General features: G+C 43.2%; 1 protein-coding gene across 6 annotated transcripts in view; it reads right to left on the minus strand.

The window, feature by feature from the left end:
- The window catches only part of Rgs6 (regulator of G protein signaling 6), a 491,090-nt gene that overhangs the window by 53,073 nt on the left and 413,946 nt on the right, over window positions 1–24,071 (minus strand). For 5 of the 6 annotated variants that reach the window (XM_070030920.1, XM_070030918.1, XM_070030923.1 and 2 more), the window contains 2 exons: window positions 15,465–15,575; window positions 2,577–2,702 (listed from right to left, as the gene is read on the minus strand). In XM_070030920.1, the coding sequence (XP_069887021.1) occupies window positions 2,577–2,702; window positions 15,465–15,575 (237 nt within the window). The remainder of the gene's footprint in view (window positions 1–2,576; window positions 2,703–15,464; window positions 15,576–24,071) is intronic. The other variant, XM_070030921.1, reaches the window with a different exon arrangement.

The raw sequence follows: 24,071 nt of genomic DNA on the forward strand, positions 1-24,071 counted from the left end.
TCCTAGGTGTGGCTCACAGGTACCATACTAAGGGTGGGGACTGAGCTGGGCACACAGACTGGCTGCTGGGCTCATAAAGTCGGGCCTATAAGGATTTGCTGGCTACCTTGGCTGGAGGATGATGTGAGCACTGCACTTCTGTGTGTCACAAAGACTCCATTAAGAATGAAACGAGGGGCTGGGAAGGTGGCTCAGTGGTAGAGCGCTTGCCTCGCATGCATGAGGCCCTGGGTTCGATTCCTCAGCACCACATAAGCTGAAGAAGCCAGAAGTGGCACTGAGGCTCAAGTGGTAGAGTGCTAGCCTTGAGCTGAAGAGCTGAGGGACAGCGCCCAGGCCCAGAGTTCAAGACCCACAACCGACCAAAAAAAAAAAATGAAATCTCTGAGATATGTTTAGAAGAATGCTGCAGTATTAAGAAAGGACTCTTGTGTCATAACCTAAAAGTAAGATACTCAACCTTGTCTGGCTCATAACAGGCAGAGGGATGCTTAGAATGGAATATACAACCCTGCCACCCTAATGGCTAAGCTATGAATCAAGTGGTCAACGTGATTGGCCTAAGAAGTGCCTACGAGACTCTCTGGTGGGCTGGTCAGGAGAGGATTAACTAAAGGGGGAAAGACCCGCCCTGAATGTGGGCAGCACCGCCCTATCTGCTGGGGGCCCACATGGAATAAAAGGGAAAACAGGAGAGAGCTCACAGTACTGGTATCATCTTCTCCTCTTTCTGCTTCCTGCTTCCATGATATGATGTGCCATGCCCTACCAGCCATCATAGGCCATCAGCTCTGAAACTGGGAACAAAATAAATCCTTCCTCCCTTGAATCATGTCTCTCAGATGCTGATCATAACCATGCAAAGTCACACGCACACACGTGCGCGCACACGCGCGCGCGCACACACACACACACACACACGCATGCATGCGCGAGCAAGCACTCCTTGGCTAATTCAGGCTTTTGCTTTAGAATAGTCTTCCTGCCTCTTCTTTGTCATGTGTCTTTGACTTGTGTATTCTTCCATGTCTAGCTTCTGATTTGTCTGCTCTGGCTTACACTGAATCCTCTCTCCTTGAAATACTTGCAAAAAATGATCTTAGAATTTACTCTTATTTATATCCATTTAATAATGTAATAGTTTCGTGTGTGTGTGTGTGTGTGTGTGTGTGTGTGTGTGTGTGTGTGTGTTCTCCCCCTCAAAGACCTACAAGGTTGTTGCAAGAGGAGATCACATGTCTTGATGGCTCAGCAGGCCCTTAGCAGACTCAGAACTTGCTACCACACACAGGTGCCACAACTATCTTCTGAGTGATATGGAGGTCCTCTCTAGGACCTCTAACTTCAAACAAGTAACATGGGTTTCCCACATTCACTTTGGAGAAGATATTTCCTGAAGTATATGCTCTGAATAGTTAAAATAAAAATGATAATAAAATGAATAAAACAGTATTTTAATCAAGAAATTAGCCTATCATATTAAAGAAAACCAGAGAGAGACAGAGATACAGACAGACAGACTGACAGACTGACTTCCAACATACTCATGGAGATGTCACGGTTTGTTAAGGTCACTAAGGGGTTCCCAGGAAAATCACATTGTTGTGACTGGAACACAGTAAATGGATGAGTAAGTCCCCAGTTCCTCCATTTTTCATGCCCAAGAACCCTCTTCCTTTATTCTGTCACCTTCTCTTCCTCTCACATTGGATGCCATGTTTTGGATGCTTCATTTTTTTCTCCTAGTACACAGTAATCATTAGCACATTCTCCTCACAAGGGATTAGTTATCCATCAGGAAAAAGTACCAGCTGTTGTAGGTAGTGTCAGATGATTGGAGTGACGAAACTAACAGAATTCTATCCAAAAGGAATATATGTTTACTTGACTTGGTTAGCTACATCTCCAGTTACAGAATGATAATGATTTTTTGTTCTGATCCTGGGACAATGTCTCTGAGCTTTTGTGTTCATGGCTAGTGCTCTACCACTTGAGCCACAGCTCCTTCAACTTTCTTTCTTTTTTGGTGACTAATCAGAGATGAGTTTCACAGATTTTTCTACCTGAGTTGGCTTCCAACCATGATCCTCAGATCTCAGCCTCCTCAGGAGTTAGGATTACAGTCATGAGCCACTGGCACCCAGCTTGATTTTCTTTGAAAACTTAAAAATAAACAAACTCTGAAATGAGTCCATCAACTCCCTTCTTGCTTATTTACCCTTTCAAGCCTCTTCACCCCCTCTTCCCACCCCGAATCTTTGGGATTAAACAGCTTTGGAGCTCCACGGTTCTATGGTGTTACTCAGTGAGTGGTATGGTCGGATCCACTTGATTAGTAGGTAAGACCCCTATCAAGGGAGTTAAACAATGTGACCCAGACTCTGAATGACATATTTTCTGGCACTGACAGTTGCTTTCACGGTGGTGGCAGAGTTGTATGTTTCAACCTTAGCCAGGTGAACTGGTATTTGAATTTGAACCCTAGCAATCTTTTGTGGGGGAAGGGAAGGGCAGGGCTGATTCTGAAAACAGCTTCACACATGTTCCGTGCAAGTTCAAACCTTGGAGAGATTTACCTGAGGTTTTCTGAGCTGAACTCTGACTCCAGGAATCGAAGGAACTGGTCCCGCCCCACGTGATCCTTCAGTATCTCGTCGAAAGAGAAGCCCCATCTTTTGACTCGCTGCTGGCTGGGCTCTTTGCTTTGGGGAGAGAGGAGAAGGTATGCAGAATGATTAGTATGAGACAGAGGCCTGCGTCATATTCTCTTCAACAACTCAAATCTGTTTTGCTGCCACACGTCAGTGGGCAATGTCTCACATGTAAGCAACAGAGTTCATAAAGCACACACCTATCCCAAATGCAGACTTTGGTCCACCAATAGTAAACCATGTCAAAAGGTCCTGTAAAGGGTGTGTGAGAAAGGACAGTGATTGGCTGGGGAGTAAGCAGGGTAACCACCAAGTGGCTGCTTTGACAAGAAGTGAATCCTCACTGATAGGTCCCCCAGGGACTACTACCCTCAAACAGAGGTCCCACATTTGACCCAATCAGTTTTCCCAAACTCAGGATGCTTCATGAATCCAATACTTCATCCAAGATACTGCCCCTCATCTCCTTACCCCTTCCTCAGCTCCCAAAGGGGAAATTAATGTCTGGTTAGAACTGAGTGATACGTTCCTGGTCAGCAAATACATCATTCATCCAGGATAAATCATTAGAAGGAGCCTGCTACGTTCACTTAATGATACCTTTACCATGCACAGGGCTATGGCATGACATGCTAGGCATTGTTCTAGGCATTTTACACATCCAAAGGCATTGAATCAGTCCTTATAACTGTATTATGAGAGAGGAACTGGCAGCACATGCCTATCATCCTAGCTACTCAGAAGACAGAGACAGGAGCTGTGGTTTGAGGCCAGTCTGGGCAAAAGGTTACTGAGACTCAGTGGCTCACCTGTGCAATCCTAACTAGTCAGGAGGCTGAAATCTGAAGATTACAGTTCAAAGCCAGCCCAGGCAGGAAAGTCTGTGAGACTCTTATCTATAATTAACCACCAGAGGAAAACTGGAAGTGGTGCTGTGGCTCAAGTGGTAGAGCGTTCGCCTTGAGCTGAAGAACTGAGGGACAAGCGTCCAGGCCCAGAGTTCAAGCCCCATGACTGACAAGATAAATAAATAAAAATAAATAAACCAGGCATAGTGGCCCATGCCTGTGATCCTGGCTGCTCTGGAGGGGAAGATAAGAGGATCACTGTCTGAATCTGACCCTACAAAAAATATAAGTTCCTATCTCAAATAACACTAAAAGCAAAATGACTGAAAGCATGGCCTCGTGTGCAAGCTCAGTACACATGCACATACAACACACACACACACACACACACACACACACAAACGCACACACACACACACACACATACACACACACACACACACACACACACACACACACACACACACACACACACACACACACACACACACACACACACACACAGCTTTAGCATTATTCCTACTTTCCAGATAGGACTTTGAGGTCTTCAGACAGTCTGTCTCAGATACAGAGCTAGGAAGCCGTAGAGTCAAGAATCCAGTCTAGCTGGGCGCCAGTGGCTCACGCCTGTAATCCTAGCTCCTGAGGAGGCTGAGATCTGAGGATCACGGTTCAAAGCCAGCCTGGGCAGAAATGTCCGTGAGACTCTTATTTCCAATAAACCACTAAAAAACCAGAAGTGGCGCTGTGGCTCAAGCTTGAGCTGAAGAACACAAGGACAGCGTCCAAGCCCAGAGTTCAAGCCCCATGACGGACACCACCACCAACAAAAAAGAATCTAGTCTAGAAATGCCATGCCAGAGAGAAGTCTGTGATTCACTGTGCCCTTTGGAGCCCCTTTGTCCCGTAACCTCACACGCAGATGAAGAGCAGGGCTTCATCTTATTCTTCTAATATTAGGCTGAGAGAATATGCCTGCAGTTTCTGTCCTTCATGTAAAGTTTACCTGCTGCATTTATCCCTCAACTTCCATGCAGCAACAGGATTCCAACTCTCAGGGTGCATTTCACAACTCCTCCTGGTCAAGGTGTGGCCTGTGCACCAGGCAGAATGGTAGGCCCCACCCAGACCTGCTCCACTAGGACCCTCCAGTCTAGCAGGATCCCCAGGTGACTGACAGCCAGGCTAACACTTGGATTACTCTTGTCTACCAACCATGCCTCCTCTTTTTAGAAACAGACACATATTTTTATTACTTCTAACAGTTCAGTGAATAAAACCATGTTTCCTCTTATTATAGAGCTGGCATAGTCCCATTTTTTAAGTTAGGAAATCACACTTAGTAAAAAGAAGAGAAGTTGTATGGTAGAACCCTTGACAAAAAAGCAAACAGACCAGCATTGTCCAAGAGAACTTTCTGTGACGGGGAAGCTATTCTCTATCTCTACTTGCCAATACGGTAGCCACATATGACAACTGAATGCTTGAAAGGTAGAGAGCATGATTGATGAGCTGAGTTATTCAATTGTATTCAAAGTTGAAATCATCTAAGTTCAAATTTAAATAGCCACACGTGGCTACTGTATTAGTTACATGGCTCTAGACATAAGCCATTCACATACAATGCTTCTGCACTGCTAGATGTAATTGGTGACACCAGTGTCTTCTACTGCAGGGCAGTGAACCAGGGAGACCCTTGCTGTACAACTTCATATCACCAACCATAGCTCAGCAGGATCTCAGTGGTAGGAGAAGCCTATCCAATCCAACAGTAAGGAAGTTCACAAAAGATCTCTTTCAAAGTACCAGTCTGAGTCTTTTCTAACAAGACATGAAGACAAGCTACTGAAGTAATTAAACTCAATAACTTTCCAGTGGACCAAGAATACTATGTGTGGAGGCATTACATTGGGATTACTGAGGCAGAGTTGCAAACTGAAGTCCCACGGAAGTACAGGATATCATATCTTTCTTCTCAGTTCCTGCTCTGATCTGGGATGAACACACTAACTGCTCTGCTATTCAAGGATTCGGGACTCTGCACGGGCGCTGCTGATGGGAACTCGGTTGTGTAGCAACTAGCCCATGGATACATGGCCACCTCCAGTGTGTCATTGCAGTGAATCCACCTCACCCCACTGATGGCAGGGATGGGGATAAGGAAGTTGGGGGGCTGGGCAAGAAGTCTTAAGATGTCATTGCAGCAGTGGAATCAGACCGAGGACCAGGATGGAAGTCAGTGATGTGCAAAAGACAGAGACTAGGGGGTCTGCAGGATGCCCTGGTGAATTAGTTTCCTGGAGTTGCTATCACAGAGTCATAATAAACTGAGTGGCTGTGAAAACAGAAGCTTATTGTCTCACAGACTTGGTGCTAGAGGTCCAAAATCCAACTGTTAGCAGGGCCACGCTCCCTCTGAAGGCTTTTGGGGAAAATCTGGTCCACACTTTCCCTTCAATCTCTGATGCTGTCAGCAATCCCTGACTTGTAGATCTATCTCTGCCTCTGTTCTTACGCAGCATCCTTGTGTGTGTGTGTGTGTGTGTGTGTGTTTGTGTGTTAGTCCTCTCCTTCTTCCTCTCCCCCCCTGTCCCGTGTTCATATGTATCTCTGTTTTCTTCTTATAAAGAAACCAGTCATGTTGGATTAGGAGCCCACTCTCCTCTAGGATGACCTATCTTAATTAATTGCATCTATGGCCACCTTATTTCCAAATAAGGTCTGATTCTGAGTTTCTACAAATAATATAGATTTTGAAGTGACAATATTTAACCTGGCGTACCTGGGTCCCCTCAGCTACCCATCATACACAATCTTGTTTTTTACAGTTGTCCATTCTATATCAGCTCCTTTTCTTTCCTTCCTAGAAGTACTTGGTCATTGTGCTTTTGTTCTATTAAAAGTTTCTAGGGCAGGCCACGGTGGCCCAAGCCTATGAGTCTAGCTTCTTGGGAGACCAGAAATCACAATTAGAAGTCAGCTCAGGCTGGGCATGGTGGTGCATATCTATTATCCAACGATGGGTGAAACACAATGACCAGGAGAGGTAGCATGTGCCTATAATCCCGGTGACATGGGAAAACATAAATGGTAGGAGTGAAGTCCATGCCAGCCTGGATATAAAGTGACATGCTATCTCAAAGAATAATGAACACAATAAGAGCTGATAAAATGCTCAAGTGGTAAAACACCTGCTTAGCAAGCAGGAAGACTTGAGTTCATATCCCAGTACCACCAATAATAAGTTTCTGGGAAGTATCGCTGTGGCTCAACAGGTCAAGCACTAGCCTTGAGTAAGAAAGCTAAAGGTACAGTTACCTAGTCCCCGAGTTCAAGCTCCATTACCCGTGCATACACGCACATACACATTTCTGGATAAAACTTTCGTGTGTGTGTGTGTGTGTGTGTGTGTGTGTGTGTGTGTATGTGTGTGTGTTTGCATGTGTATCTTTACTATATTACTTGAATATTTCCAACATCATTCACTTTAAGGTTCAAGAATGTATTTGAACATATTGCTACTATGGAATGTTCTTTTGCATAGTAAAAGAAATCTAAAACTTTAAATATGTCTTGGTGTTTAACAGGTACAAATGTCAAGAAACAATTCATGGAAGTTACAGTCCCTTTATTTATATCAACTATGCAAAAATGCTTCTCTTTCTCTCTCTCTCTCTCTCTCTCTCTCTCTCTCTCTCTCTCTCTCTCTCTCACACACACACACACACTCACATACATACATACATACATACATACATACACACACACACACACACACTCACTCTCTGTCTGTCTGTCAATTTGGGGGCTTGAATTCAGGGTCTGGGTGCTGTCCCTGAGCTCTTTTGTTCAATGCTGGCCCTCTACCATTTTTGAGCCACAGTGTCACCTCCAGTTTTGGAGTAGTTAATTGGAGATAAGAATCTCAAGGGGACTTTCCTGCCCAGGCAATCCTTTGTTCTTAGCATCGTAAGTAGCTAGGATTACAGGTGTGGGCCACCAGCGCCCAGCAAAAATGCTTCCCTCTAACAGATCATCTGTTATGGTTTTGTCTTGTCATTTGGCTTTTGACGTGCTTATGTCATCATCTCTCTAGTTATCTCATGAGCAATTTGTGTCTTTGTATTCTCCATAGTACTTTGCATAAGGCAAGTGTTCAACACAAGCAAAGGAATCAGTAAAAAACAAAGTGCAGAGGGAGATGTAGGTGATGTGTCCTATCTGACAGCATTTTAAACTCAGTAGCTGGGTGCCTTTTTCCTAACTTCTATTTGTCCTCTCTGCCCACGAATCTCATCGAAGACCTTTCTTCCTTCCTGCCACCAAGCATCCCACAGAGAAAGGACAGGTGGCTCTTCATGGAAGTCTTTCATTCCAGCTGATCTTCCAGCTGAAGACTAAGCAGGAAATCTCCCAAAATGAGAATAAGAAATCTATCTTCAAGGGAATCTGTCATCTTTGAAAAGGCTCCTTTCAGCAGGGTCTGCACAATGCTAGGAATGGTGTAAGGGGATTTCCTGCCAGTGCTCTATTTGAATCTCAGTATAAACCAAGAAATAGATTAAATTAAATTAAACTACTTATCTGGTGTTAGTGGGAACTCTGGATCTCCCACTTGCTATGCAGGTGCCCTACCACTTGAGACACACCCAGCTCCTTTTTGTGTTCATTATTTTATACCCAAATTATTCTGGACTCTGATCCGCCTATTTTCCCTGCATTAGCAGAATGCCAGTTATATGCTACCATACCCAATCATTGGTTTAGATGGACTCTCATAAGCTTTATTCTTTTTCTCTCTCCCCCTGCCTCTCTTGGCCTGGGTTGATCTTGAATTGTGATTCCCTGATCTCTTCCTCTCAAGAGGTAGATACTTTTATATAAATATGTAGAGCTCACAAGATACTAGATTGTTCAAAGCCATGCAGCTGTAAGGAGTGGTCTCGAATTGGAACCCAGGTCTGGTTATCTCTAACATTCCAATCTTCTATTTTTTTTCTCCTAAACTGCCTTTTAGTCTGTTTCCCTTATTTGATATCTAAACTAAGATGTGGGGAAAGATGTAAGCTATCTTCAAAAGACTTTTGAATTGTGCTCTAGATGAATGTGTTCAAACTTACATGTTGAAATTCTTATCATTTCCAATGTGATCATATTAGGAGGTGATTGGTTCATGGGTAGAATTAGTGTTACTGTGAGAGGCCCCCATAGAGCATGCTCACCATCCTACCTTGCAGCTACTCAGTGAAAGATGGTCATCTGTGAGGCAGAAGGTGGACCCTCACACACACTGAGTCTGCTGGTGTCTTGATCTTGGACTTTGCTAGCCCCTATAACTGCGAGAAACTAACGCAAGGCTCTTCAGAGCGTGACAGATGGATTCTAAGAAGGAATGTCTCAAGAGCAATGTTTCAAATAGCCAGTGTAGAAGCTGCAGGTGTTCTGTGTGACTGGCTCTCGACTGTCCCTTCTGTGACCTATTATCAGTCCAATAAAACAACAAGGTCAGTCCAGATGAAAAGGGAAGGAGGTGTCATCTTTGGATGTAAGGACAGCTATATACATCTAAAGAAGGAGGTCACTGAGAAGCATATATAGAGATTGCCTGTCACAAGGAAGGAGTGTGGCTAATATCCTGGACTAATAGTTCTGTCAAACTCACTGTGCATGCTCACTCCAGAGATGGTGCCTGTTGCCCAGCTTGCTGGCTAGGGGTGGCTACCTGTAGCCAAGGGGGCTGAGCAGCTAGGTTCCTTGTACCCATTTTCTTGTCTTTCCTATACCCATCAGAGATAGAGGGCTAAACTAATCACATATAGAGAGCAAGTTCCAAGCCACAATTCTGCTGCCAGGGCTGTGTTCCCATTATACCCCACCCTCTGCTTAATAACAGTACCAGAACCATCTCCCATAGGCCTCTGTGAGATACTCCTCTGGCAATATTTAGACTAAAAAAAAAACTTATCTCCAACTGTGATGTGACAACTTCTGGCTGACTTTTTCTGAATGACCTGATGATTTTCTTTCATTAAACTGGATTTCTCAGAATTTTCATTGCAGACTTGAGCTCATAATTTGCTCATGCTTTTACAATGGATGTCTCTGCCTTTCCCACTTTCTTATCCTTGGACTTTGGGATAACTAATAACTTATATGAGGAGAAAGGTTCCAAGAATAATTTTTCCCCACTTAGCTTACAGCCTATGGCGTGTGGTCCATTAAGAGAAGTGGACCATTAAACTTGTGATCTCCTTCACTGAGCTGTCTGTCACCTTCCCATGGTAGGATGGCACGTTCTTCTTGTAGATAGAACCCAGATGCTATCTGTAATGGCCCTTGTCCTGGATACTGTAATGAGTTTGCCTAGACCCCTTTGCAGCTCAGAAGCCCAAAGCCCAGCTTCGATGGACCTGAATTCCCCAAAGAATGTTGCTCATATACTGCCTCTCATTTCCTCTGTACCTTGACTCTGTACAGAACAATCCTTCATGCGAGGTTGTTGGGGGGATGGGAGGCCTTTGAAGAAAGGCCATATAGTGCCCCTCTCCCATCAGCTAACAATGAAAAGTCACATAGTTCATATTCTTATCTGTGAAAAGTCCAGAGTTCTCCTGGTCTCACAAAGACCTGATTTCTATCATCATCCTGGCTCTCACCGTCCTCTCTCCCTGCATAGCACTGTCCTTCCTTCTTCCCTCTCAGGAAGAAAATGCATGCATCTCATTTTCTCCTTTGATACAGCATGCTCTTCTCCTTTTGTTGTTTGAGTCTGCCAATTACCGCCCCCCCCATCCACAGGGTATGCTTTTCACCCCAAGTGGCTGAATGCCCTTTGCCAAGCGAGGAGGAATTCTGGTGCCAGGTGGTAACATAACAGGTTTGGTTTACATTGTCATGTTTACATACTGAGAACTTCTTGCTCAGGACATAGCTCAAAGTAGGTTTTGGCCCATATGTGCTAATTGGACTAAGACTGAGAAAAAAGGTGACATTTGATTCATTTGTCCATCATCTTCAGCTTCTGTTTCAGAGTTGAGAACCATTTCTAGGCACCCATCCCACAGTTTGTGTTTCTCCAAGCAGGCAGGAATGTTCTGTTGGAAGAAGAAATGGGACTTCATTTTTCACTTGTATCTGCCATTCTGGGAAGATCCCATACTGACTTAGGCCAGGTATTACATTAAAGTAGAAGGCTGAACAATGAGAGAACTGTGCACTTGTTCTAAGGGCAGGTGGTGCCCCCTTTGGAAGTATTGAATAGGTTGGGACAAGCCAGGGGAACATGTGACCACCTTTCTCCCAAACTATTATATGCTTCCATGCTGATTTAAGAACATGTTAAGATGTCCAGATGATAACAGCTAGTCTTGTTTAGAAGAGAAATAGGGCAGCTATAATAGACAACACTGGAAGGATGGGGAACCCACGTAAAATTGGGCAGTCACAGAAAACCTTACGAGTAGCCTGTGAGACTTGAATGAGTGGCAAAGCCAGCCATGAGTTGAAAAATGGTCCAGGGAAAGGGAGGGACGGACAGGACTTTGAAGTTCAGTGAAGTATTTTTTTTTTTTAGTCTAAATATAGTATGTAGACACAAAACAATTTCCTATTGGCAGAGGGTAAAAGTTGGAGCATTTAAAAAGGGGTGAAGCAGATAAAACAAACTTTGTGAGAGCCAACTGACAGCGGACTCTGATTCCACTGGAGTCATCAGAAGAAATAGCTGGGTTTCCCCAACAAAAGCTTTTAAAACTCCAAGCTCTGAGCAAGAGGGCTAGAAGTGGAGGCAGTATGCTTTAAACAGGAACATATGGAAAAAATTCTAAATACAGGCTCCACAAGGCCAAAAAAGGACTGCTAAGTAAAGATGGTGCTTTCTGGATAGCTTCTAATATTAACAATAAGAGCAGAGGGCATGCCTTGGGTAACGGCGGTGTGGCCCAGCAATGGAGAGAGAGCGTAAAACCATCTCAGCACGGCAGAGAGACCACTAAAGACACCTCAGCTCACTTGCTACTTCTCGTGGGCTTCAGGAGATCCAACTGAGGTCTCCTAGAATAGGCCTCAAAGGGAGAAGAGTCGATCTCCATCTAGGGGAGGAAACTGGGACATTTGAAACTCCTGAACTGGAGCAGAACACTTATCTGAAAGGACACCATGATAAAGAAGATGGGGTTCTACCTCCCAAGGGCCCCCGCAGTTTCTTGTCTCACTTAGGGAGAGGATCCAGGCCTTCTGTTGTTCTTGTTCTTGGGCCCTGTACTCAGGACCCAGAGGTGGAATCTTGACAATTTACCCATTCCCATCTACTGAGATACAAAGGCACATCCCCAAAAGCACATGAACTGCTTAGGGGAAAGCTGCCACAGGTAACTTGGACCCATACAGTTCTTAAAAGATGTTGTGCCCCAGAATCTCCTAGAAAGCTTGCTACAAACATGAATACCCACAGTCATCCCAGGGAAGCTGTACTTTGTATGCCCATGGTTTGAGAACCACTGACCCATACAATTAGTGAAAGAGTTCTCAGAACTTGATACAGAACTTGATACAGTTTTTCTAGAACAGGATTGTCTAGGAAGTAAAACAAAACAGAAACAAACAAATCAACCAAGCAACCAAACCAGAAATAATTAAGTAATTGGTTTTAGGTGGGCATTAGTATTTCTTTTAAATTAATGCATTGGTGGTTCTAGTGGACAATCAGAGCGGAAAGTGAAGACCTCCATTTATAAAAACAAACATATCTCGAAATTGCTGGGTAAGTGAAAGGAATCTGCTCTGAATTAGTGATTGGAGCAATAAAACAAAGGCCAGAAACAATGATCTTTTGACCCGAGACCCCCCAAAGAGAGCAGAGACAGGAAAATATGATGAAAATAAGATATACAGAACATATTTGTATCAAGACCTCAGAGGATTCCAAAGGAAAAACATCAACAGAGAAGAACAGGCTAAAACAAAAAGACAGAACAAGAGATTCAAGGATGTTTTTGAAATAAAGCACATTATCCCTGACTACTTCTCCCAATGTTCAATAGAAACTAAGCACTCAGTAGAAACCAAGTGCAGTTGAAGCTGCCCCACAGTAAGAAATTGCAGAAAGAACTCCCTTGAGATAAAAACTAGGGACTCCAAGAAACAATTCTAGAATGTCTATCATTTTAATATAAATAAAAGATGAAGATATGGAAATTACAATGGAGAAAATGAGAGAGGTATGGAGGTCCATCTTACATATCCAGAATTCCTATCAAACAACTTCATGAAAAGGAAAGGTAGAATTGAAAAAAAAAAAGTTTATGTGCTTGGATCAGAATGGAAGAGATTACTTGGCCACATCAGAAATGTAGGAAGATACAGATGCTCATTTATATACTACGGATTCTTTTAATGTTGATAGAAATGTAAGTTCAAAGATGCTCATTTAAAAATATATCAAGTGCTTGGTGCTGGTGGCTTATGCCTGTAAGCCTAGCTACTCAGGAGGCTGAGATCTGAGGATCAAGGTTCTAAGCCAGCCTAGGCAGGAAGATCTATGAGTCTCTTATCTCCAATTAACCACCAAAAAGCCAACAATGGAGTTGTGGTTCAAGTGGTAGAGCATTAGCTTTGAGCATAAAAGCTCAGGGACAGCACCTACGCCCTAAGTTCAAGCCCCAAGACTAGCATACACACACACACACACACACACACACACACACACACACACACACACACACATGCACACACACACACACACACACACACACACACACACACACTGAAAAGAAGTGTTCTTTTCTTTTTCTTTTCTTCTGTGTGTGGGTCCAGGGGTTTAAATTAGAACCTGGATACCAGCCTGAGCTTCTTATTGCTCAAGGCTAGTGCTTTACCACTTGAGCCACAGGTTCACTTTCTGCTTTGTTTGTAGTTTCTTGCTGATAAGAGTGTCATGGACTTTTCTTCCCAAGCTAGTTTTGAACCATGATCCTCAGTCTCCTGAATAGCTAGTATAATAGGCATGAGCCACTGGTACCCAATTACATATGCAGTTTTAATTATATATATATATATATATATATATATATATGTCACTATTATAGGTATGATATAGTGATTTTTTTAATGAAAACATTCAAAAGTAACTCTTTAGAATAGAAACTAGATTAAGAGGAGCCAACACAAAACTTGGCTAGTAAAACAAGCCAGAGAGGAGAAAAAGAAGCAAGAAGAAAGAAGGAGATCCAGAAATCATGAAGCAGCAGGAAAAAGATAAAATTGATGATCTAAGTAAACGTGGTCATTTCAAATTCCCAGTATACAAAGCAAAACACATCACTAAGAAGAATGGCCAGAGGACACAGAAATCACAAAAGAATGAATATCTAATAACCTCATGAAAAGATTCTAAAGTGCCTCAATAAACAGAAAGTCAAGTGAGAGTTGTTTTAACGTACCAGATTTGCAAAGGTATTTTATATGCAAAACAATGTAAAGAGACACTAAATCTCCCCAAACTTCCAGAGTTCACAGCACCTTAGTATCTCAGTACACTTTGCACAGTGCCCTTGGGACAAAGGAAACATGGAACAGTTTTGCTTATTAAGTCAGGACCATTCAATTTTATAAATATTTACATTGTAGCAACTTAATTGCTATGTGCAATGCACATAAACACAAGTAATATTGTTATTTCATCCTTAAATCCTCAGTAGGGCACTGTACATTTTCTCAAACTTTGGTATCAGATCAGCCTCTCCTGCTCTATTTTCTATTCCATGATAATTTTTGTACAGTATTAGGGATTTTTTTGTTTATATCCAAGCAACTGCTCTGAAAACCTAGGTCTGCAAAGACATGACATCATGGAACAAGATGGAATATACTCTGACGCTGGCACTGAATGATCCAAGCCAGTGGTTCACACAGTATCTTACATGTGTCAAACATCGCAGTGGTTCACACGGTATCTTACATGTGTCAAACATCGCTTTGTTTCCAGCGACAATTCTCTCCTCCCCACCCCCAACCCCATGATAACCCCCAGGAGTTGCTTGCAGTGACCCAGGAGTCCTGGTGCAGTTTGGGAATGCTGCCATCACACTATGGACAAACCCATTACCTGGAAGATGAGAGAGGGAAGGTTGTTCTTTTTTATGCCTATGTGGTTAATTTGAACTTTTATAGTAAGCATCTATGACTTTTACTAGTTTTTTCAAGGTCTTTTCTGGGGAGCTGTTGGTGTGGCTACTTCTGTAATTTTGGAAGGGTCCCTGTGCCTCTGGTCTTTCCTCCTTTCCCTTCCCATCCCAGAGCAAAGCATCATGGGCTCACTGCTGCCAGTGACTGCAGAAGAACCGAGGGCTGGGAAGCATAGCTCTGAGCCCCGCTGCCCAGGTTCTCATCTTAACACTCTGAGTACCAGCTATGTGGCCTTGGGCAAGGGCATGAGTGCCTTCATGTCTCAGTCTCCTCATCTGTCTCACAGCGAGCCTAACACCATTCACCTGTTGCAAGGATTTCCTGGAAGGCACCTTCTGTTTAATGACCATGCAGAGAAAGTGCTAGCTAGTATTGCCATTATCTTTAAGAAGTTGTACAAAGGGGTTTCAGTTCAGCATGTCAGTGTATGAGTACAAGGTATCTTTGATCAGTCACCCCTTTCATTGCTGTTACTTTCTAATACAAAGAAAACAACTTGGGCAGGCCAACAGATTCTCTCCATGCAGCATTCAGACCTGGGAAATGGTGAGGACCATCCCAGCTACCATGACATACAAAGAAGTCAGAGAGAGGTCAGACACAGAGCCACAAAGGATCCATGTGCAAACCAAAGGTATAAGGAGGTCGAAGCCAGGAATCGGAGAGGATTCGGTTCTGGCGTTAATGAGTTAAATGAAGTAAGGGAACAGGTCATGTCCTGGTCTCATGGATCCCAGTTCTACATTCCCTCCTACCCCCAAATCTCCAGACATTCTTTCACCTCATCTCGATGTCCCACAGAGTGATGTCATCGCTGATCCAAGGGTTGGATGGTTCTGCGGGCGTTATGAATGGGTCATACTCCACATACTGTTCCGTGTAAGCAATTAAGCTGTGTGAGGGAAGCAGAGCAGAGGAATGGCACAAATATTGGAAAAATATATATATAACTTGATTTAACCCAAATATGATAACAGTCTTCCTACAATTACAAATTAAAAGAAACAAATATCTTCACCCCAATTGTAACCTTATCAATGAATTTGACCTGGAACTTGTTTCTTGTCAAGAACATACCAATTTTCAATTGCGGAGTCTCAGGGCGCCATACACATTTTATGCTCATCCTCCTCATCCCTGGTAAACTTTTCACTGAAACTTGGTTGCACCTAACTCTGTGGATGCCCATCTTGATATGCTTCTCCAAAGCTGCTGTGTGTCACCTGCCTATGAAGACTACAGACTTTGAACAGGTGGACCACACAGAAGGCCTACAGTTCTGTCAGGCTTCCAGCTCAGTATTCCCAGTTGGAGGACTTCCTTATTGAAAAGACCACAAAGATCTCAGGTAAGCATTATTCCAAAAGGCCACTTACTTTTTTGAGCGATAATTGTAATCTGATATGGATAATCTATAGACAGTGAAAACAATCAAGAAGTAGTAAATGACTATCCATTCAAAGAAAGAAAAAGCTCTGATTGTTTTCTCCTCCATTCTTTTACGCATTCATCTGTAGATTTCTAAATTATGGGCTCTTCGCTGTTCTTGATATATTGATTTTAGACAAGGATTTAACTCTAATCACCCTCCTCCAAATAAATTCATAGCATATTTTTATTAAGTCAATGTTCAGTGCCCATATTATGAAACTAGATAAAATCATTTGCTGCTTCTCTTTAGTAGCATTATTATTATTTTTTCAAGTATTTGAACAGACCTGCAAAACATCTGGCAATTATTCCCACATCTCATATGTATCACATAAGTAATTGGTTTTGTTCCTGTCTCTGACAGGTCCCCTCTCCCTCAACCTACAGTCCTCTTGCTCCAATCTGGATTATTTGTTCTATGGGCCTGATGTAGCCATCATCCTGAAACTCTCTACTTCTGTGCTGAACCCTTCCTTGCTTCCTGGATTCCACCATCTGTCTTTTGGTTTTACTTTCTTGTTATGTTGAAACACATCCTTTAGTAGTTTTCTAACAAAGGACACATGGGAGCTAAATATTTTGAGTCCTTACAAATCTAAAAATGCTTTCATTTTTTTATCTCTATATTTGACTGAGATACAGTTGTGGATTGTGAAGTTAAAAAGTCATTTTCCTTCTGAATTTTGGGGGCAGTACTCCACTTTTTGGCATCCGGGTTTATTATTGGTAACTCTGGATTAATTTTCACTCCTGTTCTTTTATTGTCTGTTCTTTTCTGTCACTGTAGAGTTACATCTTTTTACTAGGATGCTTTGAAATTTCATGATGGCATTCATGCTTGTTTTCATTCACTATTCTAGACAGAATATTTTTTCCCTGGAAATTTAATACAATTCATTTGCTAAACTCCTTTTCTCTATTTTCTTGATTTGCAATTATTTTGGTTAAATATTGAACATTCTGAATTGTGAGTCTAATTTTTCTCCATTTAAAAAATCACTTTATCTTTTTGTTTGACTGTATTGATCTGTTTTGACACTCAAGTTTTCAGAGTATACTCTTATCTACCATAGTAGCTAGTGTCTTGTTCTCTGGATAAAATAACTTCTCACATACCAGTGGATACTAATTCTGTAATTTTATTGTATGTTTCTCATTAAAATTTTCTTTAGCTCTTCCATGTTCCTTTCTTCTCTCTCTCTTTAAAATATAAATGATGCTCTTCTACACTGGGCCTTTCTTTGAGTATCTGGAAAATCTTTAGATAACCCACTGTGCTTAAGCTCTGGGCCTTGATAAGAGGCTCAATGTGTGAATGTGGATAGGACTTGTCATCTGATGGGCTTTGTGGTTAGATTATGGGTTCCAGTCTTTTCTCTAGGACTCCATGTGAGGGATATAGAGACTTGCTTCTGGGGACATTTATTTATTTTTCTAAGCACGGATCAGAAGGCTTTTTCTGTGAGACCTGGATAAGTCAAAATTTTAGTTATAAGCTGCAGAGTCATTTTTGGCAACTACTTAGCTCTTTCATATGGCAGAAGCATATTCATAAATGAATATGTGTGACTGTGCTCCAATAAAACTTTATTTGTAAAACCAGAGAATGGAACAGATTTGACCCACTGGTTGTAATTTGTCAGTCTCTTGCCTGTGGGGTAAGTATGCATGTCTATTTCCTGGAGATCTGGCAGTAACAAGGGAGGGGTTCAGGCCATGATACTCCAGAGTAGTGAGCACTTCAAACTAAAGGAGACAGAAAATGTCTTACAGCAAGGTTTTCGTGGCCTCCTGTCTTCCTGTCCTCTACATCTCTGCCTCCCCTGAAGCAAATTCCTAGAAACCAGAATTATTCTTCTCCAAGACAGGTCATACAATCATGAGCTGAAGGAACCATAAAACTGACAACAGCCATTTACTCTCTCTTCTCTCTTGAAAACTCTCGTTCCAGAGGGGCTTACTTAGGCAGTGTTAGTAACATGTTTTCAAGGAAAGAGAGAAGCCAACACATAGCCATAATATGGTCTCCGTTGAGTGCATTATAATTTACAGTCATTTCCTTTACATTATAGACTTTTATTTACTTATTTAACTATAGATAATGGTACAGTACAATGCCATTGTTCATATAATCTTTTTATAGTTTGGATTTTAAATATCCCCTCAAATCTTATACCCTTCCAGGCCCTGTGCAAGAAAATTGATAGGTAGAGCTTTTGGGAGGTGACAGAATCATGAGGGCTCTGGCATCATCTATGGATTCATCCATTTATGAATTCATAACTTAATAGGATATTGGTGTGAGGGAGAGGCTAATTAGAGAAAGTAGGTTGTTGGGGCATGTCTTTTGAAGGGGTATATTTTGTCCCTGGATCCTTCCTCCCTTCCCTCCTTTCACACAAATCACCACCCTGGATATAGATTAGGGTAGAAGGCACAGTGGTCCAGGTTGAAAAGCCTTGATTTCAGTTCTTGGTTGAGTTATTAAGTGTATCTTGTGTTATAGAATGGCTTGTCGAGTACTAAGAGCCACTGTGTTTAAAAAAAGAAAGAAAAGAAAAAAGAACAGAAAGAAAATGAAGGAAAGCTTTTCAAAAGAATCTTGAAACCCCTCTACAAATGTGAACTCTGTGGCTGAAATCACCGTGCACAGTGGAGGCCCACCATGTGTCCTGTAATTAAGTCCCCTTCAGAGCACATGTCCAGACAGGCAGAGCTTCTTTTGTAAGAGCAGAGTAGGCAGACTGTACAGAGAAGGGGCTCTCAGGAAGGACTTGTCAGGAAGGATCAAGCTGTGAGTTAATCCATGACCGGAAGCCACTACTTTGCCACTTGGGCTAATTTCATTCTTCCTAAGAGAAAATGAGGTCATCTACTGAGGAATACATTAGTTTCCTAGGGTTACTGTAACAAATCATCACGTTTGATGGCTTGAAACAGGAGATATTTATACTGAATTCTAGAGGCCAGAAGTGTCTAACAGGGTGCGGCAGGACCGTGTTTCAAAGCCTCTTCCACTTCCCAGTGGCTCCAGGCATTCCTTGGTCCGTAGCTCCAACCTCTGTCTTTGTCTTTATATCACCTTCTTTGTGTCTGTGTCTGTGTGTTTTTCTTCATGAGTACCTTTGACTTCAGAGCCTCTTATTCTTGCTTATTTTCTTGCCCATGACTGGTGCTCTATCACTCAAGCGAGTCCTCCAGTCTGACATTTTGCTGGTGAATTGGGGACATAGTTCTCATTTACTTTTCTGCCTGGGGTTGGCTTTGAACTCCAGTCCTCCAGGCCTCAGCCTGGAGTTATGTAGTTAGAATTCCAGGTAGGTACCACCAGCACCAGCCTGTGTTTTCTTTTCTTATGTGGATGCTTGTCATTGGATTTAAGATTCTTTTGCATCATCCAGAATATTCTCATCTTGAGATCCGAAATTACATCTGCAAAGATGTTTTCCCCAAATGAGATCACGTTCACAGGTTCCATGGGTTAGGAATCAGGCATATATTTTTTTGGGTGGGAGAAGGAGGTGGCATTCACGGTTCCACCCAATACAAGGTAGGGTTGGGAGACACATTTGGCCACCTGATCCATTTGCTCCGAACAGTATAAGACAAGTCAGCAGTGGGAAATGTAAATCGATTCAAGATGTGACAGTTCCTACAGTAGTTCTCCCCAGTATCTTGAGTCTTGATGACATATTAGGGGGCTCTGTTTTCAGTGTCTAGAAGATTCCTACCTTCCTTGGCTCATGGTTGCCTTTTCTCTCCAAAGCCAACAGTGATAGGTAAGGCTTTCTCCCTTCCCATCACTCTGACCCTGATTCTTCTACTTCCCTCTTCTATCTTTGCAAAGAGCTTTGTGACAACATTGGGTGTCTGGGGAATCCAGAATAACCTCCCTTAATCAACTGATTATCCATCTGCAATCTTAATTCTCCTTGCCACATAGCACAACCTGTTCACAGGTTCTGGGGCATTATGATACGGTACCCCTGAGGTACCATTATTCTGCTTACCACAGGTGTTAAAGGAATTAACTAGTGCAGGAGGCAAAAGAGGCAGCCACCTGCCATTGGGTCTGGCAGTAGATGAGAGGTGGACATTTAGAAAGTGGCTGCACCATGGCTTACTTCCTGGCAATCACCACAACCCATGCATAGAATCTAGTCTCCCTGCTTGTCCTGCTTGTCATCCCTCTGCATGGGAAAGACAGGAGACAGCATGCACATTTCCTCAGAGGTTTTTTATGAATGACTTAGGTTTTGCCCATTCTGCCTCGACTGCTGTTTTGGCTTTTGTGGGGTTGATTCTCCCAGAGGGGGTGGCAGAGAAGCTTCAATCCAACAACCGGGCACCAGGGAGCTGAAAGGAAGAGGTCAGTCCCTTCTTCCTTTCTTCTTCTCCATCCCATCAGACTGCTCAAGCAGCATGGCGGCATGGTGGCCAGGACTGCCTGACTTGTTCCTGAGTCCCTAAATAGGCTGGAGGAGACTCAGGCTTGGGAGCTATAGCGTTTGGGGGGATGGGTGGGAGGGGACACAGAAGAGACAAATGAAGAGTTAGTTATATAGGATGACATCTCAGGCAGATGGGAAGCTTGGTTTGCTTCCAGGCTACCTGGTGCCATGCCATAGGTACCAAAGGAGATGTAAAGGAGATAGAAAGTTGCCCTGGAATCTAGCAAAGAAACTTGGGTGGGTAGCGACTTACTGGGTCTTCTAGAAAGCTGAGTGAAGCAGATAGGGCTCCTGGGTAATGAGAAGTCCTTTCCAATGTATGAGCAGCTTAGAGGGTGGCTCTAAATTTCTGTCTAGTTCTATTTATCTGCCTAGTTCTATTCATATACGTACACATGCACAAGGCTACTTGAGAGACTGCCATGGGCCTACCTGCAAACCCTGCTCCGGGCTATGGTTGATTTGCTCAGGATCAGACATCCACCACAATCAGTGCACTCTGTCTAGCTCCCGCAATGGACTCTAATAGCCACAAAATCAGGTGTGTGGGGTAGTGATGTTTCCTAGGCTATCGACACAGTGAAAGAGAGGAAAGGTGTTCGAAAAGGGGAAGGAACAGAGATGAAGAATGAGGCTTGTAGGGACTCAGGGTCTTGGTTTCAATTCTTTCGAAGTTTAGTAGCATCCTTGCCCATCCTGGAACTCAACTTGGGGGGCCCCCTGTATTCTGGGAGCCATTGTATGCCCCTTTCCTGCTGAACCAAATTCAAGTGCCTGGTTTGCCTTGAAACCTAATTCCTTTGAAAAGAAGATGAAGGGGGCTAGGGATTTGGAGGCAAGTTCATGAAGGCAGCTCTTGGTAGCACTGGCCAGCGAGGCTCCTGGGTCCCCAGAATGCATGCTTCCAGTGGTACACAGTCCGTGAGTTGGCTTAGGAGGCACAAGATCAAAGAAGGGCAGACAGGCAGTGAAGGAGGCAGCCATGGTCAATACACAGTACTATTGGTGTCCAAAGTCAATACTAATGACCACCGAAAGACTTGAGAAAGGGGAGCAAAAGCAACAAGGGCAAACACGCAAAACAAAGGCATGTAAAGGGCTTCATAGGGTGTTCAGCACATCGTTACCCATGGCAACCAGGACTACAGATAGATAGATAGATAGATAGATAGATAGATAGATAGATAGATAGATAGATAGATAGATAGATAGATGGCACAAAAGAGAATTAGGAAGAGATAGAAAATAGAAAAATGAGTGTAGGAAATCCAGAGGAAGCCCATTAGGAACAATATTTCTCCTTGAGCACTTAAAAAATATTGCCCTCTTATCCTGACCCCTTTATAGTAGTGTCTGGTTGCTTTTTGTTTGTTTTTTGTCAGTTGTGGGGCTTGAACTCTGGGCCTGCGAGCTGTCCCTCAGCTCTTCAGCTCAAGGCTAGCACTCTACGCTTAAGCCATAGCGCCACTTGGTTTTCTAGTGGTTTATTGGGGGGAGATAAGACTCTCACAGACTTCCCTGCTCAGGCTGGCTTTGAACCACGATCCTTAGATCTCAGCCTCCTGAGTAGCTAGGATTATAGGCATCCGCCCAGTTGTGTCTGGTTGTCTTATTTTCAAAAGACAGGGTTCCCCCCCACCCTCCATTAGAAGATGTTGGCCTAGGAATTTGGGGCAAATGCACACTCTACCATCACTGGGGCTTTGAACTGGCTTTGGGTGGAGGCGTCGAGCTGACTGATTGGTTCCTTCACTCTTGTCATAAGTACTAAAGTTGCAGCAGAGATACACCAGGTGCTGCTTGGGGTGAGGGTGGGGGTGACACAATCATTTAGCCAATAGTATTCAGCATCTGCTGATGTCATTAAATAGCAGATTTTCTGAATGACAGGAAGGTGTTCACAGTGTGCCAATAGCAAGTTTCTAACCACAGTTGTCAGTCCTGGAGATGAGGCAGTCCCTAATTCAAGCCCTTCCCTATTTAACTTGTAAAATTAGGGTCTACCTTTGGTAAACTTGGAGAGAAAGGAAATAATGAGAGTTTTGAAAATGTGTAGCCCTACTACTTGAAAAAGATCTAAAAAGAGATTCTTCTTTCCCTTAACAACAACAACAAAGACTGTTAGTTGTGTTACAAATTATGAGGTGGCATTACAAAAGCCGGACAAGTGAGTTGGAGGAGGAAGGGATACTTTCCACCTGAGTGAAGAGGTACCCCAAGAGGAATCCCAAAAGCTCAGTCCCCAAATGTGGAATTTGGTTGCCAGAGCTGATGAGGAGGAGACAGAGACACTGGTGAGTGCCAGGGAAAGGGATAGGGAGACCCAGCCTGCCACCATGGAAACTACTATTCAAGGGAAGTACAGAATGGAAAGCACTAATGGCATAGTGACCATCATTGACACTGCTAAATATTCATGAAGTCTGAGCCCCTGAACAGCAGGGAACCAGAAACTGAAGGTGAAGTGGGAAAGAGGAGAGCATGCTTGCTCCTCTTCCACAGTGAGAGCAGTTTCCAAACTCTGATACACTAAAGGAAACCAGGACAGAAAGACCTGATGAAGGAGACCCAGAAGTACAGAAGCACTGTGGAGGGAAGGAGAGGAAGGAGGACGTTTGGTTTCCATTAATAACTGAACAATGAATCTTCAGGTTGCAAAAGGTTGGATAGAGAGACAATATAAAGACCGCCTGAAAGAGAAAGCTCCCTAGAGAAACTATGCAACAGAACAACTTTGGGATAAGGGAAGGAGTGTGAAGATGGATTTCAGAGCACATGCCAGACCAGCAATCCTGGCAGCTTTTCTTACATAGGCTATAGATTCTAGATTTCAGCCTAGATAGGGACATCTTCGTTGTAATGTTACCTTTAAAATGTAGATTTTTCTTTTTTCCTATCACCTAAAATGGGCTGGGAGAAAGGAGAAAGCAAGGACCCCATGGTTTCTACAATCACATAAAAGCACAGTTGTAATGACTTCTTTGGCCTCCTTTCTTTCCCCTCCCCTGAACCTATCATTAGACATTAAGTGCACTGACTTCTATCACTCTAGCAGGTTTTTAATAGAGCCTTGGGGTATTGCATGCCTCTCTGTCTTATCTCATTTCATTAATTACATTTCATGATCATCCAGGGTCAGGAGGCAGAGGAGGAACCAACATCCAATTGCAGGGAGCAGCGTCGATCTCAGAGATTGGCAAGCATGATGATGGTTTAAAAAAAAATCAATTTGCCAGTCAGCTGTGACGCATAAATGGCTCCCAGTAATGGGGTGAGGATGAGCCACCTACGACAGACAGAAAATGAAACGATGTGATCTCTCTGCATGCCAGCAGTGTGGAACACCTGCAGCAACTGTGGCATAACTCAAAGACACTGAGGATGGGGTCAAGGCTCTGGGGAACAGGGCAGAGACGCTGTACAATTTGGAACTAAAATGTATGGATTTTTGCATTCTCAATGTTGGTTTGTCACGTGTGATAAGGTTTGGGTGAATAGAAATAGAG

The sequence above is a fragment of the Dipodomys merriami genome, unplaced genomic scaffold (assembly GCF_024711535.1).
Source record: "Dipodomys merriami isolate MVZ:Mamm:240054 unplaced genomic scaffold, mDipMer1.0.p SCAF_1, whole genome shotgun sequence".
Classification (NCBI taxonomy): domain Eukaryota; kingdom Metazoa; phylum Chordata; class Mammalia; order Rodentia; family Heteromyidae; genus Dipodomys; species Dipodomys merriami.